This window comes from Ovis canadensis, chromosome 4 (genome assembly GCF_042477335.2).
Source record: "Ovis canadensis isolate MfBH-ARS-UI-01 breed Bighorn chromosome 4, ARS-UI_OviCan_v2, whole genome shotgun sequence".
NCBI lineage: Eukaryota > Metazoa > Chordata > Mammalia > Artiodactyla > Bovidae > Ovis > Ovis canadensis.
The window spans coordinates 118,190,580-118,208,779 of NC_091248.1; the positions used below are offsets into that span (position 1 = coordinate 118,190,580).

At 45.5% G+C, this 18,200-nt stretch overlaps 1 protein-coding gene across 1 annotated transcript in view; it reads left to right on the forward strand.

Annotated features, from left to right (window-relative positions):
• TBXAS1 (thromboxane A synthase 1) overlaps positions 1-18,200 on the forward strand; it is a 169,833-nt gene that overhangs the window by 96,800 nt on the left and 54,833 nt on the right. The window contains exons 6-8 of the mRNA XM_069588550.1: positions 9,815-9,903; positions 11,908-12,056; positions 13,627-13,757. Of these exons, the coding sequence (XP_069444651.1) occupies positions 9,815-9,903; positions 11,908-12,056; positions 13,627-13,757 (369 nt within the window). The remainder of the gene's footprint in view (positions 1-9,814; positions 9,904-11,907; positions 12,057-13,626; positions 13,758-18,200) is intronic.

The following is an 18,200-nucleotide window of genomic DNA, read 5'->3' on the forward strand; positions in this document are numbered from 1 at the left end:
GTCCGACTCTGTGCGACCCTATAGACGGCAGCCCACCAGGCTCCCCCATCCCTGGGATTCTCCAGGCAAGAACACTGGAGTGGGTTGCCATTTCCTTCTCCAATGCATGAACGTGAAAAGTGAAAGTGAAGTCGCTCAGTCGTGTCTGACTCTTAGCGACCCCATGGACTACAGCCCACCAGGCTCCTCCGTCCATGGGGTTTTCCAGGCAAGAGTACTGGAGTGGGGTGCCATCGCCTTCTCCGTCACTGGAGAGTGAGGAGCTGTTAAATCATTGAAAGCAGGGGAGGGAGGAAAAGGGGCTTCCTCTTCAGCTATTTAACCTCCAAGATGCCACCTTGGACCCTGGGTTGGAGGAGGGGCCACAGTCTATAGAGTCTCCACTGTGCTGTGGCCCCCAGGCAAGAGACTCCCGGGAGTGTGTTTGATCTGAGGGGTGTTCTCTGCTCAGGCTCTTCTCTGTGTCCCTCTTTGTGGGTGGACATGTGTCCCCTAGCCTACACACCATCTATGTGGGGGACATCTCAGTTGACACAGGAGGGACCCTCTCCTTCCCTTCCCCTGCTCAGGAATTGTGTCTTCCTTAGCACTCAGACCTACTCCATTGGCCAAACTTCCAGGAGCTCTGCAGGCTTCATGGCGTGTGTTTGTTTACTTTTCAAGTTCATGGCATCAGAGCTGCACTGAGCAAAATTATAACCTAGAAGTTAATTAACAGAGGAGCAAAAGGAATGTGGATGCTGACTCTGGAGAAAAAGGCAACAAGCCAGGAGTCAGTGGATCTGGAATTCTAACTCTCACTTTTATTGAATTATTGAGCATAAATATAACCAGTTTCTTCCTTTTAGATCTTTATGTAATTCTGAAGTCAATGCATCAAAGAGCTGTCAAAAGGCCCTCTTAAGGATGTTGTTGTTGGAGACTTTGTTGGGCCCCACTAGGAAGCGGCCTGCTCTTTCCATGGTTCCCAAGCAACTGTCTCAGCTGCTGTTTAGTGACCTTGGAATCCTAGAATGTCCATGGAAAGGGACTCTGTAGCTTATTGCAATTAGCTCCTCACTTGGGAGTGAGGACTCAACTGCAGAGAGAGTCACAGGACTTGTCCACAGTAAGAGAGAGAACCAGCATGGGTATCAGGTCTTTCATTCAGGGCTGGCTCCCAGCAAACTGCACTACATCCTTGCTACAATAGAAAGAACACTTCAATTTACTAATGTTTCTTACATTGCTTCTGTGTTAAAGCCCTTAAGGAACATTGGCATCATGTTCTAGAGAAGCCACTGAATGTGTTGCCTTGTGCTCCTTTCTAACAGAGCAAATACTAAAACCTTCAATCATACAGGACAACATAGACTAGTTGCCAGAAGAGGGTGACACTGAAGGTGTGTTAGTTATCTCTTGCTGTGCAATAAATTACCCCCAAACAGTTTAAAACAACAACCTTTTAGTAGTTCATTGATTCTGTGAGTCAGGAATCTGCGTGGCTTAGAGGGGTACATCTGCATCAAGGTCAAGTAGTCAAGTTGTTGGCCTGGGCTGTGATCTCATCTGAAGTCTTGACCAGGAGGAAATCTGTTTTCAAGCTTATTAACATGGTTATTGCCAGTGTTCAGTTCTTAGCAGGCTTTGGAAAATAGGAAACTTGTTCTATGCACTTCAATCAATGGGAATCTCCATAGAATCTCAGCAATACATTGCTCAGATGACAAGTATTTTCAGAAGACCCAGCTGGTGACTGAATATAGAATAGATTGGAAAGTGAAAAGACATGAGGCATTTTCAAAAATTGCTTTCTTAGTATACCTATATCCCAGGCACTATACAAGGCATTGCGCGCTTAGTCGCTCAGTCGTGTCCGACTGTCTGCAACCCCATGGACTGTAGCCCGCCAGGCTCCTCTGTCCATGGGATTCTCCAGGCAAGAATACTGGAGTGAGTTGCCATGCCCTCCTCCAATACAAGGCATTAGGACTATTAATATAAAGATGCTTAAGATACAGTTTTGTTTTCAAGAAGCAGATGTCAGCTCTGTTCCAAGTGATGAGTAGCAAAGCCTGAATCAGAGTGATCACTGGGGAGATAAAAATGAAGAAACAGATGCCAGAACGGAAGTGATGTTAACATGGTGAGGAAAGAACAGGTGACTCCAAAAGGACTTTTCTGGGAGGAATAAGAGATGGCAGGCATCCAAACAGTCTGGGAGCATGGGACTGTTCCAGAGGAAGACACTCGGGGTACTCACTGCATTCTAAACCATTTACACATTTTGTTCTTAATCTTTGACACAAGTTTTCAACAGAAATATCATTATTCCCATTCTGCAGATGAATAAATAGACCGACTAAGGTTAAATGATTTGCCCAAGGTCACACAATTAGAAAGGGCCAAGGAGAGGAAACCTATTCATTGGTTTTGAGTGTTTTCTCTCCCCAGGTCAAGTGTATTTAACAACTTCAGAGTCTTGGCCTCAAGAAGACCTCTCTACCTCTTGGAATTAACTCTGTTATGCTCTGTCCACACCTTGAATCCAGTTCCTCAGACTCAGTCCATAAAGATACCATTTGTTTTTAACTGGACAATTGAATAATGCTGTAAACTCCAGATGAGCAAGGACTTCCTTCTTTGTGGAATTTCCTTCCCAGACTGATGATGGTGTTTTGCCCTTGATGACTACTAAGCTAAGCAGCCACATACTCAGCATCACCTTATAATAAAGATAGCCAACGTGAGAGGTGAGAAAGGCAGAATGGGAAAATTTTCCCCAGGCTTGGCTGCTGGACGATAACCCTTCCCCCCAAAGCATTCTTTAAAAAATTAATAACATTAATATTTTATCTGATTGTAAATATAACATGTATGCTTTATGAAGAAATGTGGGATAAACAAAAGTAGGAAGCATTCATTATCCTATGAAGAAGAGGAAACAGAACAAATGAGTCTTTTGTTCAGGTCTGTGAGATGATAGCACGGTATGTTCCTCTGTGCCTGTGTGTTTGCACAAGCCACCTAGGCCTGCTTGTCTGCTAATCTAGGGAAAGAACTGAGGGGTTTGTGGATTGTATAAAGATGATTGCAAGCCCAGCAAAGAGAGCTTTTGTTTGTATGCAACTCGTGTAAGAGTAAATATTCCATAACTGCTTGGGTACAAGGAAGAAAACCTGAAATGGTGGCTATTGGCGAACAGACAGATTATGCTCCACTGTCTTATAATATTTTCTCCACACTGTTTTTTAAAACATTTTTCGTATTACATGCCCCATCTCATATCACATTAACCTAAATAAAAATGTCATTATCCATTCAGTTCGACAGACAGCAGGCAGAGTATGGTAGAAATTACAATCACGCCAGCTGACAACAAAGCATTCTAATCATGAGCACACAGAAGAACCGAGGGTGGGCAGCCGGTCCAGCCCCCATTTTGCACTGTCCAGGCATGTGATTGCGGTCAATGAGGGGAGACCCTTCTTTATACACAGGACATGCTTCTGAAGAGTTGCGTGTAAATCAAATTTCATGTTGCATCCCAGTTTTGTTGCATTAAGGAAGCTTCTAGCTTGATATCTAAAGAGACTTCCTTTCAAATGGCATTTTTCTTTTTACCATGTTACTATTCCTCTGAAATAAGTCGAAAAGATATTTTGGCATATGAAATTATATTAAGGCATGGTTCATTTGAACTACTAATTTTATTAAAATAATGGAAGGAAAGGTGGTCAGTGAGCCAGTCATAGGAATGTGGCTTAGACAATATTGAGTTCTCCAACATTAAGTAAGTCTGAGATTTACTGAGAGTAACAGCCTAGAGGCTATCAGAAGTGACCCCTTGGCCCATACTTTTGTACTAATGGATTATTAAACTGATGGTTTGTGAAAATTTAGAAATGAATGCAGTAGTCAAAAAAGCCTGCTCATAATTAGCAAGATAGCAATTCAGGGGAGTCATCCTCATTTCTTTTCTCCCTTTCTTTCTTTCTCTCTCATTCTTTTTTTTTCCCCCCTTTTGTTTAGTGGACTTCAGGATAGACAGATGAGACAAATTACATTTCTGTTTTGGCAAATCACTTCACAAAGTCTTCCTATGCTAACAATGATAAGACGGTGCCTGATAGAAGCTTTATTTAGATTCACGCACAGCTGGTCAAAGAGCTGGAAACAGTAACACTGACCAATTCCATGGCTGCTGAAAGCAGAGGGCCATAGCTCTGTGTCTGATCCTGTGTATACAGCGACAGACCAAAGGCTTACAAGGCACACTGACCAGGCTTCACACGGAACAAAGAAGGAATAGCCAAGGATACAGGAGATGAGTTTTGAATGCGTGAGTGCACCCTTGGTCCACCCATGCCTAGTACAATTAACCAGCACTCTAAGCCCTTATGGCTTCATGAGCAGAAAATTCTTCACTAGCTCTCGTCTACAAATGCTCCCTCCAAGAGTCTCTGCAGTAGGGAACATGGGAAGGGTCTCAGATACTCTGCCATCTCTCCACTGGGTGTGTAGGTGAGTTGTGCTTTAAGTATCTACTCCTTGACCTGCTGCCCAGCTGCCTGCAGGTTCCCGCACTGAGGAACCCATGCAATCCTGAGCTCAGGCCAGCTCACTGACTCTCACTCAACAGAGGTGCCCTTCTGCTTCTCTGACCATCCCCCATGGCCAGCAAGGGGGCTCCTGGGGACACAGCACTTTCACTACACCCCAGACCACGTAGGGCTGGCTTGAAGGAAGTTATGGGAGTGAGGGGTCCAACAAGACTGTGTGCCCCTCCAACCCTGGGCAGCAGCAGCCCAGGCTGGCCCCCCTGCCAGCCCTCTCCAATCACCTGACTGTCTCAGGGCAGGGAAGAAATGACTCTGCTCAGAACAGATGGTAGGACAACTTTCTTTTTTTTTTTTTTTTTTTAGTTTTTTATTTTTTTTGCATTTATTTATTTATTTATTTTTTAAATTTTAAAATCTTTAATTCTTACATGCATTCCCAAACATGAACCCCCCTCCCACCTCCCTCCCCATAACATCTTTCTGGGTCATCCCCATGCACCAGCCCCAAGCATGCTGCATCCTGCGTCAGACATAGACTGGCGATTCAATTCACATGATAGTATACATGTTAGAATGTCATTCTCCCAAATCATCCCACCCTCTCCTTCTCCCTCTGAGTCCAAAAGTCCGTTATACACATCTGTGTCTCTTTCCCTGTCTTGCATACAGGGTCGTCATTGCCATCTTCCTAAATTCCATATATATGTGTTAGTATACTGTATTGGTGTTTTTCTTTCTGGCTTACTTCACTCTGTATAATCAGCTCCAGTTTCATCCATCTCATCAGAACTGGTTCAAATGAATTCTTTTTAACCGCTGAGTAATACTCCATTGTGTATATGTACCACAGCTTTCTTATCCATTCATCTGCTGATGGACATCTAGGTTGTTTCCATGTCCTGGCTATTATAAACAGTGCTGCGATGAACATTGGGGTACATGTGTCTCTTTCAATTCTGGTTTCCTCGGTGTGTATGCCCAGAAGTGGGATTGCTGGGTCATAAGGTAGTTCTATTTGCAATTTTTTAAGGAATCTCCACACTGTTCTCCATAGTGGCTGTACTAGTTTGCATTCCCACCAACAGTGTAGGAGGGTTCCCTTTTCTCCACACCCTCTCCAGCATTTATTGCTTGCAGATTTTTGGATTGCAGCCATTCTGACTGGTGTGAAGTGGTACCTCATTGTGGTTTTGATTTGCATTTCTCTAATAATGAGTGATGTTGAGCATCTTTTCATGTGTTTGTTAGCCATCCGTATGTCTTCTTTGGAGAAATGTCTATTTAGTTCTTTGGCCCATTTTTTGATAGGGTCGTTTATTTTTCTGGAGTTGAGCTGCAGAAGTTGCTTGTATATTTTTGAGATTAGTTGTTTGTCAGTTGCTTCATTTGCTATTATTTTCTCCCATTCCGAAGGCTGTCATTTCACCTTGCTTATATTTTCCTTTGTTGTGCAGAAGCTTTTAATTTTAATTAGATCCCATTTGTTTATTTTTGCTTTTATTTCCAGCATTCTGGGAGGTGGATCATAGAGGATCCTGCTGTGATTTATGTCTGAGAGTGTTTTGCCTATGTTCTCCTCTAGGAGTTTTATAGTTTCTGATCTTACATTTAGATCTTTAATCCATTTTGAGTTTATTTTTGTGTGCGGTGTTAGAAAGTGATCTAGTTTCATTCTTTTACAAGTGGTTGACCAGTTTTCCCAGCACCACTTGTTAAAGAGATTGTCTTTACTCCATTGTATATTCTTGCCTCCTTTGTCAAAGATAAGGTGTCCATATGTGTGTGGATTTATCTCTGGGCTTTCTATTTTGTTCCATTGATCTATATGTCTGTCTTTGTGCCAGTACCATACTGTCTTGATGACTGTGGCTTTGTAGTAGAGCCTGAAGTCAGGCAAGTTGATTCCTCCAGTTCCATTCTTCTTTCTCAAGATTGCTTTGGCTATTCGAGGTTTTTTGTATTTCCATACAAATCTTGAAATTATTTGTTCTAGTTCTGTGAAAAATGTGGCTGGTAGCTTGATAGGGGTTGCATTGAATTTGTAAATTGCTTTGGGTAGTATACTCATTTTCACTATATTGATTCTTCCAATCCATGGTAGGACAACTTTCTACAGAGGTGCATGTTAGGTAAATGTAAAGCCTTTCTAATGAATGGACACTCAAGCGTCAAAAAACCAACGGCACCTGATGATGACTCATGGAAAGAAAACTTGTGGTTTTTGTTGACCTGAACCTCAGTATTTGCCTGTGTTATGTGTCTTATCAAAAAGTCAACACATACCTGGCTTTGCAACTGACATGCAGAGAAGTGATCTCTGCCTTTCAGGAGTGATACTGATTAGAGAGAGAGAGAGAGAGAGAGAGAGAGAGAGAGAGAGAGAGAGAGAGAGAGAGAGAGAGAGAGAGAGAGAGAGGGAGAGAGGGAGAGAGGGAGAGAGGTAAGAGTGGAGAGTGTAGGCAAACTATGCAGTACCCAGAGTAGCTGAAGGGCTAGGGAAGGATGGTCCAGTGGATGCAGAGGGGTGAGGGGCAAAACTTGCTGTCCAGGTATCTGAAGCACCCAGGTGGCTCAGTGGTAAAGAATCCACCTGCCAATGCAGGAGACTCAGGATCAGTCCCTGGGTTGGGACGGTCCCGCTGAGGAGGAAATGGAAACCCAATCTAGTAATCTTGCTGGGAAAATCCCATGGACAAAGGAGTCTGATGGACTACAGTCCAAGTTCAAGTTCAGTCGCTCAGTTGTGTCCAGCTCTTTGTGACCCCATGGACTGAAGCATGCCAGGCTTCCCTGTCCGTCACCAACTCCCAGAGCCTGCTCAAACTCATGTCCATCGAGTCAGTGTTGTCATCCAACCATCTCATCCTTTGTTGTCCCCTTCTCCTCCTGTCCTCAACCTTTCCCAGCATCAGGATCTTTTCCAATGAGTTAATTCTTCACATCAGGTGGCCAAAGTATTGGAGTTTCAGCTTCAGCCTCAGTCCTTCCAATGAATATTCAGGACTGATTTCCTTTAGGATGTACTGGTTGGCTCTCCTTGCATCCCAAGGGACTCTCAAGAGTCTTCTCCAACACCACATTTCAAAAGCATCAGTTCTTCAGTGCTCAGCTTTCTTTGTGGTCCCACTCTTGCATCCACACATGACTACTGGAAAAACCATAACTTTGACTAGATGGACCTTTGTTGGCAAAATAATGTCTCTGCTTTTTAATGTGCTGTCTTGCATGGTCATAACTTTTCTTCCAAGGAACAAGCGTCTTAATTTCATGGCTGCGGTCACCATCTGCAGTAATTTTGGAGCCCAAGAAAAGAAAGTCTCTCATTGTTTCCATTGTTTCCCCATCTATTTGCCATGAAGTGATGGGACTGGATGCCATGGTCTTAGTTTTCTGAATGTTGAGTTTTAAGCCAACCTTTTCACTCTCCTCCTTCACTTTCATCAAGAGGCTCTTTGGTCCCTTCTCTTTCTGCCGTAAGGGTGATGTCATCTGCATATCTGCAGTTATTGATATTTCTCCCAGAAATCTTGATTCCAGTTTGTGCTTCATCCAGCCCAGCATTGCCCATGATGTATTCTGCATATAAGTTAAATAAGCAAGGTGACCATATACAGCCTTGACGTCCTCCTTTCCTGATTTGGAACCAGTCTGTTGTTCCATGTCCAGCTCTAACTGTTGCTTCTTGACCTGCATACAGGTTTCTCAGGAGGCAGGTCTTGTGGTCTGGTATTCCCGTCTCTTTAAAATGGGCTACAGTCCATGGGGTCACAAAGAGTCAGCCACAACTATGCACACACGCACAGGGAAGCAGAAAGAAATGAAACCAGCCAGCAGGTGTTAGAGGGAATCAGATCCTGCCTCAGTACAACAATACAACTTCTAACAAATAGATTAACACTTTATAACCTTTCCCAGCGCCTCAAGCCTTAACTGAACAGTGGTCTTATGTAATCATTAAAACTCATTCATTCATTCAATGAATTACTATGTACCAAGTGATGTTCGAAGTGCTGAGGATACAAAAATGAACAAACAGACAAAAACCTCCCCTGATCGCAGAAACTGATATTTTAGTGGCAAAAAAGTAAAATCTAAACATAAGCAACATTTCAAAGGAAGTTTTCCACAGGAAATACTCAAAACACTAGATTACAGCATGTTGCTTTAGCTATGGTGTCAGTCCTGATTGTGACCTGGTTCAAAGGATTCCCCCTGATGTTTCCAGCTTGGCTTTTCAAAAATACAGGAGAAAATAAAAGGTCATGTGGGTGCCCATTGGGTTCCACAAAGAATTCCACTCACTGCAGTCAGACTTTTAGGGTCAACGTGGTGGGCGGCCAAAATGAGAACTAAATTTGTTGAAGCTAGATCATGGTTACATGAATGTTCATAATCCCAGCCATTCTTTCTGTGTGTATGTTAGGTATTTTCCATAAGAAAGATATTTTCTTATTCAAAAAAGAAATTCAGGGGGCTTCCCTGGTGGTCCAGCAGCTGAGAATCCGCCTTCCAATGGAGGGGACGTGGGCTGGATTCCTAGTCTGGGAACCAAGACCCCACATGCTACAAGGCACCTAAGCCCACATGCTGCAACTGAAAGCCTGCTCACCGCAACAAAGCCCCAACAGAGCCAAACAAAGGAAAAACCAAAGAAGAAATTCAGCAGTAGTCCTGGATATCAAAGGCCTCTTGAAATCAAGGGTTCCCTATATTCGAAGTTTTAAACAGCTTAAGCAGAAATGAATAACCATCCATCCACGTGCTCTAAAAAATGACTTTTGTATTGAATAAGCAGTAGAAAGGGATGAACCTTAGATTCTTCTCAGTACTGAGATTCTACATTCTAGTGGAAGATCTAAAGTATAATTGGAATCAAGCAAACGTGGATTTGGGCTAATTCCTGAGTTAGTACATACGGATTGTGGTCTATTTACTCTCTAATGCTAACCAAATGTCAGAAAACTCAGTGCTGATTCTCATTTCTAAGCATGTAATGATCATTTTCATAATTATTTCACAGTATTTCCTCTAAACCCTTTCTTCTTTTTGCTTTCAAAAAAAAAAACAAACAGATTGTTTGAGCTGAAATAGGCATTTACAGCGATTGTATTTTACAATATTTGTGAATTTTAGATCTTATTCTCAGGTACATGAAAGTCATCGAAATGATAACCGTTTTCGCAGGAAGCACCGTACATAACCTCTTCATTCGCTGCTAATTTAGGTGTGCTCTCTGCATGCTGTCCTAATTGCACTTCGTTATCTGTTCCCAGATGACTCCTTTAATCAGCCAGGCCTGCGACGTGCTTCTGACTCACCTAGAGCATCACGCACAATCTGGGGAGGCTTTTGACATCCAGAGGTAAGGGCACTACGTGGCTATATTATAGATGAGAAATCATATTTTTGAACTGCTGTTTCTTGTAACTGTACATAATTGCTGAACAATTACCTTGGGACCAACAAACAGTGGAAATGCTTACAAGATCCAAAAAGTGTGGGTAGACTGACTAAGAAGAAGAAAGGAAACCCATGGAAAATGTGAAGCAAATACAAATGACGCCCTGGGGGCTGTGACGTGTGCAGGGAACGCTGAGTGGGTGTGTTTTGTGAAGGGACGTGCCCTCCGACCTCTGCAGACCCAGGAGGTGGCAAGATATATCTGGGCAGAAAGGACAGGGTCTGGAGGGGCACAGTCCATGCAGTTTTAATTCAAGAAAAACTGTGCCCATCTCCCTCAGCCTGGAAGCCATAACTTAGTGGTGGAGCCTCAATTTAAACGACTGATTGTCTGGCTTTTTGCCTAATTGACCTCTGCTAAATTATGGTTTATATCAGATTAAGAGTCACACAGCAGATCAGCCAGAAGCCAACTTGCTCTCATTATCAATGTTAATAAAATCATAACATAATCATCACCAGCATTTACATTCTACCATATTGTTTACAAAATTGTCTCCTCCACATTCTCTCTGGTCCTGACATGCATGAGCTGGGTGAGGGTATGGCTTCACCCAACTCACTGAGTTGGGTACTCAGTTGCTGAGCTCCTGCTCAGTTGGCCCAGCAGCCATAAAAGCAAAGTTAACAACTCTTAAAACCTTTACATCGTCAATGTTTAGGATCAGATGAAATCACATTCAGCAGTCACGTTGCTGTTTTTGCTGTCACCGGGAAATGCGTCATCAATTGTAGAGATGTTCTCAGTAAGAGGTCAAAATAAAACACATCATCTGAAGATGTCATGTAGTCCTTAATGATAAGTGGCTATAGAATTTGTGAAGAAGAGGAACTAAGTATACCTACGAAAAGCCACAAAAATAGACCCTTTCGTTAGCAAAGGATATGAATTCCCAGCTGTTAGCCTTTTTAGAAGCAACTTAACTATCCCTACAAAGAAAACAAAAAAAGGTTATTCTCTTAGAGCTTAAAATGGCCATTTGAGGGGCAGGTTTCCTAGAGCCTAAGAGGTTAATTTTTCTGGAGCTACTGCCAGACACTTTTCCTTCTGTTTGTTTCTAAAGTGCAACGTGTGTTTCCTGTAATAATATACATATGTTCATGAAACTGCTCCCAAAGTTTGTCTTGTGTTTATTTGAGTGTAAAAGGGCCCTGGTTTTTTTATTTGTTGCTCCAATGAAAACTGTAAAACCATTAGGAGGAAGAGGGAGACAGAGTTAATAAAACTAGACAATCAGCTTGCTATTAATAATTTCATCAATCACAACTTGCTCTGTCTACATCAATCAGTCGTTAGACCTGGCCTTGGAGGGGCTCTGCACAACTTTGGAGTAAAGCACATAGACTCTGGGTCAAGTGTTTTTTCTCCTTCATGGGGAAGAAAAAGTAAAGTGTATTTCTTGGTATTTGACTTTGCCAGGATGACCCCATCTTTGTCTAGATAGGCTCCCTGTTACGTATATATGTCTTCCCTTGAATGGGTTTCCCAGGTGGTTCAGTGGATAAAGAATTTGTCCACAATGCAGAAACCACAGGAGACCCGGTTTCGATCCCTGGGTCGGGAAGATCCCCTGGAGAAGGGAATGGCTGCCTACTCCAGTACCTTTGCCTGGAGAATCTCATGGACAGAGGAGCCTGGCAGGCTACTGTCCATGGGGTTGGACAGCTGAACAGCATTGAAGTGACTGAGCACACACACACACTCCCCTTGAATTCTGCTACCGTCCTCCCAGGATCTCACCCCAATGTGATAGAGGGGAGGGTTCCTCTCCTACCGCCCCACTCCAGGTCTGCTGGAGCCCCCCTTTGAACAGGTAGATGGTGCAGTCGTGCACTCCGGGAGGAGGTGGATGGGGAGGCCAGTGGCCACCTCCTTCCTGAGCACAAGTGGTTCCCTCCCCTGTAGAATCTACTGCTGCTACACCACAGACGTGGTGGCCAGCGTCGCCTTCGGCACCGAAGTGGACTCCCAGGAGGCTCCTGAGCACCCCTTCGTGGAGCACTGCAGGCGCTTCTTTGCATCGTCCATCCCCAAACCTCTCCTGGTTTTACTCTGTAAGTGCAGCTCCTGCCAACAGGGGTAAACTGGGCAAGTTGGGCAGACCCCATGGTACCACACTCTGGGTGTCTCTAAGAGTCACCCTGTGGAGTCTGCCCTGCAGAGCCCTGGTCTCCCTGGAGATGCCCAGGCTCCTCTGCACCAACCTGGGGCCTCTTACCCACACAGGCAGGCCTGGCCCAGCTTACCGGCTGGCAGTGAGCACGGTCGCGGAGCACAGGGCAGAGAGGCCTGCTGCACTGCCTCCGCTAGTGCTTGTTTCCACCACGTGAGAAAGGCATTCTCCTCCCCACTTCACAGATGAGAAAACTGAGGCTGGAAAGGCTGAGTCAAGATGGGAACCTAAAACCTTTCATTTTCTAGGACATATGCCTCCCCTCCAGCAAAACCCTCTTTAGAACACTACTCTGCTTGAAGCCCAACACATAGTGAACTGGAAACCATGTGATGGGTGACTAGCAGATTACCCAATGGTGGGGAGACCAGTCCATTGATCTTATTTGTATTTTAGAAGTGAGTGTTTACCCTCTGGCCAGTTCCGGTGTCTTCTTGCTTTTATGGAAGCACTGCAGTGTTGTTACTATGGTTATTGATTATTGCCATAATTCCAAACCATTCTGCTGGGCTGGTAAATTCTATTTCCTTCCTTGGTCAGTTTCATTCTCATTTCCGAGTCAGCTTCCGTGGAAGCCCCTGTCACCTCCATCTGCTCCGCACCGACACTGTATAGCACTTGTCGCTACGGCAGTCAAAGCGCAGAGGGTCACCCCTCATCCTCTACACCCCAGGGGAACTGGTTCCCCTTGCCATCAACCACAGGGCATCCTGTGCACTGCAGGGCATGTGGGTCCACTTCCCATGGTGGCTGCCACTCCAAGCTCTCCCTCCCTGCTGTGTCATTTTGGTGCAGGCCCCTGCTCTTGAAAATGGGCAGAGCCTGCTGAGACATGCATGGATCAGAAGGGTCCTCTCCCCCAGCTCACACAGCTCCCGTGTGTGCCTGTGCACAGGAGACCCACTGTGAGTGCTGAGAATCTGAACTGAGCCGCACTCCCCAGGGACAGGTTTGGCCCCACAGTCCAGGCTATCATCCAGGAGGGAATAAGTGGCAGCTCTGGGGAAAATGATCCAAAGGAAAAAACAAAAAATGCAAATGACCAGAAAGTTAAAAAAGGAGATTGGCTTCTACCACTTGCTAAGACTTGAAACATAGCCTGCAATCTCTTCTTTCCTGATGAAATACAGAAATCTTGGACCCTCCTATCTAGAACTAGGGAAATTAACTTATAAACATGAGACTGGCTGCTTGAGGGCCAGGTGGAAGTGGACCCTCAATTGAAGCCCCACTTCCATCGTATAGACGTTTATCGAGCGCTTACTTCATGCAAGGAAGGGTGACGAGTCCAGAGGTAGAATCCCACTCTGAGCAGCGGCGATTCAGAGGGGGAAGACAAGCCTTCAAAAGACTAATTCAAGGCCAGGGTTTGCTTCCTGGCAACAGGCATCTAATAGCCCTGGTTTATTCTCACCCTCTTTTCAATGCCACTTTTGTTTTTCTCTTTCAAGTATCATTTCCATCCATAATGGTCCCACTGGCCCGGATTTTGCCCAATAAGAACCGAGATGAACTGAATGGCTTTTTTAACAAACTCATTAGGAATGTGATTGCCTTGCGGGACCAGCAAGCAGCCGAAGAGGTAATGTATTTTAATAGGACACGGCGTCGGAATGGAATAGAAGCTAATTTGGCATCGCTGTCTGCTTTCTCTCCCTCCCCTCCCAGCCCCGCACACTCATGCCATGCGGACAGCAGTGGCCTAGTGCTTAGAGCTTGCCGGGGTAGCCAAGAGAGAGAAGGGGGCGGGGGAGGGAGGCTGAGGAGGAACAAATAAGGAGAGAGAGGTGAAAGCAGGCAGGAAGGACGGCGAGGAGCAGCAGCCCAGAGCAATCTGTCCACCCTCTGACCCAGGGGAGTAGAATTAAAGCTGCCCTCCCCTCAAGCTCACAGGCCGCCTTATTTCAAGCATCACCCCCAGCACAGGTTATGGCCGCCCCAGAGAATTTTCTAGATAAAGCTGCCCACATATGCTTTTCATCAGTATATTCTTTATATTGAAAAACAGCAAGATGGAGCTTTACAGCATGAACAGCATCGTTTTGAGAGGGGAGATCAGGCAGCTGTCACCAATCCCACAATCCCTCTCTGCAGAGGGATGGAGGGTGTTACTGCAAAACGCATGGTTGAGGGCCCTCGCGTGCTTCACTGAGAACTAGAAATTTCTTTCCCCTTTGTGGATATGCCCTACGCTTGGCACACAGTAGGAATCAAGTAAATATCTGTTGATTGCACTTGGCTGAGAATAGAAATAGGAATGTTCAGTGTTAAGGAAACTAGTTTCAATATCGGATATGCTCGTGCACGTATGATGCTATTCTTTATGGGCCTTACTCTAGTCAAGGAAACGACTGAAAAGGAGAAAACAGGGCTGAAATGTCTCTTCCTGAATTGGCTTGCATAAGATGTAGCTTTAAAAGTGTTTGCCCGGGCTTCCTGAGGCGCTCGGTGGTAAAGAATCTGCCAGCTAATGCAGGGGAAGTGGGTTTGATCCCCGGTTCGGGAAGATTCCGCATGCCACGGCGCAGCTCAGCCGGTGCACCACAACTATCAAGCCTGTGCTCCAAAGCCTGGGAGCTGCAATTACTGAGCCCGAGTGCCTCAACTCCTGAACCCCCTGTGCCCTAGAGCCTGCGCTCTGCAACAGGAGAAGGCACCACGATGGGATACCTGCCTATCCCAACTAGAGAGTAACCCCTACTCCTGTAGTGAGCCTGCACTCTATAACTGGAGAAAAGCCCACGCAGCAACGAAGACCCAGCACAACCAGAAATAAGAAGAAACAAACAAGGGCCTTCGCCAGCGGTCCATTGGTTAAGAATCTGCCTTCCAACGCAAAGGATGCAAGTTTGAATTCTGCTTGAGGAACTAAGAGCCCACATTCCACCTGACCACTAAGCCGCAACTAAGACCTGACACAGCCAAATAAACAAACATTTTAAAACATAAATAAATTAAAAAAAATTTTTAAGTGTTTTCTCAAAGACTGGGGAGGTCAGAGAGATTACCAAGAGAAGATGTGTGGTCCAGTGTCGCCGTGACGGCAGACGATGAGATCAAGGCAGATGCAGTCTGTTAGTGGCCAATCGCAAGGAGTAGCCTCTACCTGCCCAGCTTCACATTCTGGACACTGTGAAGCAAAGGTGTCCTTGTCCAGAAGGTGGGGGAAGGTGCAGACAAGCTTGCCCTTTGGCCCATACCACTGGGAACTCAACCTGCCACCCTTCGAGGTGTGAGAAGAATCAGTTCCTGGTGTCCTTGGCCCAGCTCTGCCATCTGAAAGGACAGAACATTCTTATCCAGGTCCATGCTCCTCCAGGGTGAGCCTGGGGAAGGAGGGATGAGGAAAGTCCCGTTTTCAAACCTTAATACTACTGTGAAAGCCTTCCTTCATGCGCATGAGGTTTGCCACTCACCCTTTCTACCCCCAGCCTGAAACCCACTGGTGGAGGAATCAGGCTGAAAATTCTCAGACTGTTTGCACCAAATAGCTTGCTAAGAGGTGAAGGGTTATTAAAGATCCAATTACTAAGATTGCCTCAAGCTTTTCCTTTTTTAAACTCAAGAGCTATTTGTTTCAAACAACGAGTTGATCTGAGAAAAACCTCCCAACCATGAATCCAGGACTGCCCATGTCAAGACAGAGCTATATGGTTACTAAGAAAACTTGCTTTAAACCCATCTAAACTCCATAGACATTCCATCAAGCAGATGTGTGTTTGCGCAGTGGAAAATGCAGCACAGATGTTAAAAGGTAAATATTTTTCTAAGCTCTCGCCAATGGGTGGATTAGACACCTACATCTATCAGGGTTCGTATTTTTCTTGGATATAACCATAAACCAGCACTGTTGCAGGCCTAAATGGGCAGTGTTCAAATAGCCTCTGTGATACAGTGCAAATAAAAGGAACCCATCAACACTAATGCTCCTCTCCAGTGCACAGGCCCCAGAGAGTCGCCCTTTCCTCTGGCCTCTGGGGTTGGAGGTTAAGACAGATTTCTATAAGGCTCAGCAGCCCTGAAGCAGCCTGGCTGAGCCAGGATGAGGGGAAAGGATGCCAGCTGCAGCTCTGCCCCAGGGTAGATCCAATGAGGTGGATGTGGCTTCGCCCTCCCTTCCACCATTGTCCTCATGTGACTCCAGCAAAGCCACAAGCAAGCCTCGGGGACTGCAACCATTAGCATCTGAGGAGTTTCAAATGGGCAGGTCAAGAGAGAGCCTGGGATGCTCTGGGGTCGCCGAATGGCATCTGGAATCCGAGAGAGTTCACCTCCCATTCAAGCCATTGTGCCCAGCCCTGGGACCAGAGTTAGAGTCTCAGATGTTGCCCAGGCAACAGGAAGGAAGCTGGGGAAAGTCAGCCCTTGTGGATGCTGTTTGGGAAGCAGATTGAGCAGGGCCAGGGTGGAAAGAGGGGGGCAAGGGCCATCCTCTCAGCCAATCCTATGCAAGCAGGCTGGCAGTATGTGGGGCCTTGCCTCCCTGAGTCTCAAGATTCTTGTGGCCCACAGGCTGAGCTGTGAGTCCCACTAGAATCTCCGCAGAAGACACCTTCCAACCAGTAGAGCTGCAAGGGTGTCATGACCCAAGGGTCTCATGATTTAAGGGGGTCACGACCCAAGGGTCTCATGATCTAAGGGTCTCATGATCTAAGGGTCTCATGATCTAAGGGTCTCATGATCCAAGATTCCTGCTCCAAAGCATGCAGTTACAAGTAAATCCAACACAGCCTTCCTCAAAATACACTTAGGACAAGGCAGGCTTATTAGTAGTTGTGGAGTTGTTGATTGCAAACCTAACATGTGCTTGACCCAATACAGGCATGGGGTGGGGTTGGGGGTGGGGCACAGGATCCTGCCCTGGAGATGCAAGCAACCCTGTGTGACCTGACAACCCTGTGTGACCTGACAACCACTTTTGTTGTTGTTGTTGTTTAGTCACTAAGTCGTATCTGACTCTTTGCGACCCCATGGACTGTAGCTCACCAGGCCCCTTTGTTCATGGGACTTCCCAGGTGAGAATACTGGCATGGGTTGCCATTTCCTTCTTCAGACAACCTCCTTAAAAGATGCTAATGTGTGTGACATAGATTACGGATTTGATAGTAATCCAGAAGCCAAAGGACTGAGAAAATGATGCAACAAGTCAAGAACTTTGAAATGATCATTTTTCCTCTTGGTGGTTCTAATACTCGCCCTTTTGGTGTTGAGTCCCATAGACTTCAGAACAGAGTAACCCATCAGTGGTCCTTCATCACATCCAAGAGCTGTTCAAAGATGAGAGGTGTCAGGGACACACTTTGTCAGCGTTAAAGTGAAAGTCGCTCAGTTGTGTCTGACTCTTTGAGACCCCATGGACTGAATTCTCCAGGCCAGAATACCAGAGTGGATAGCCATTCCCTTCTCCAGGGGATGTTACCAACCCAGGGATGGAACCCAGGTCTTCTGCATTGCAGGCAGATTCTTTACCAGCTGAGCTACCAGCAATGTCAGAGCTAAAGTAATACATAAACACTCCATTGTTACACGTGTAAATGGGGTAGTGTAAATAGAGAGGATCTGCAAAGTACTGATAAGGAAGGAGAGGGAAATGGTAAGAAAGCTCTAACTTAAGTGGGGCAGGAGATTATTGAGGATAGAAGGAACCCAACCTGAGGAGGACGAGCAAAATGCAGGCTGGAGACTTGGAAGGCAGGCTTCTTCATATGAGTTCCCTCCCCGCCCCCAGGTCCTGTGAACTCCCTGCTGTGACAAAACTAGACACGGAAGTCCACCCTGGAGGGTGGGATGTGAACAATGGAGCACTTACTTTGATTTATATTTTAAATATTTATTTATTTGGCTGCACCAGGGCAGGCAGGATCCTTAGTCGTGGTATGCAAACTCTTAGTCACATCATGTGGGACCTAGTTCCTTGACCAGGGATTGAATCCAGGCCTCCTGCACTGGGAGCACAGAGTCTTAGCCCCTGGACCACCAGGGAAGTCCCTAATTTAATTCTTTACGATGCTTGAATTGCTTTATT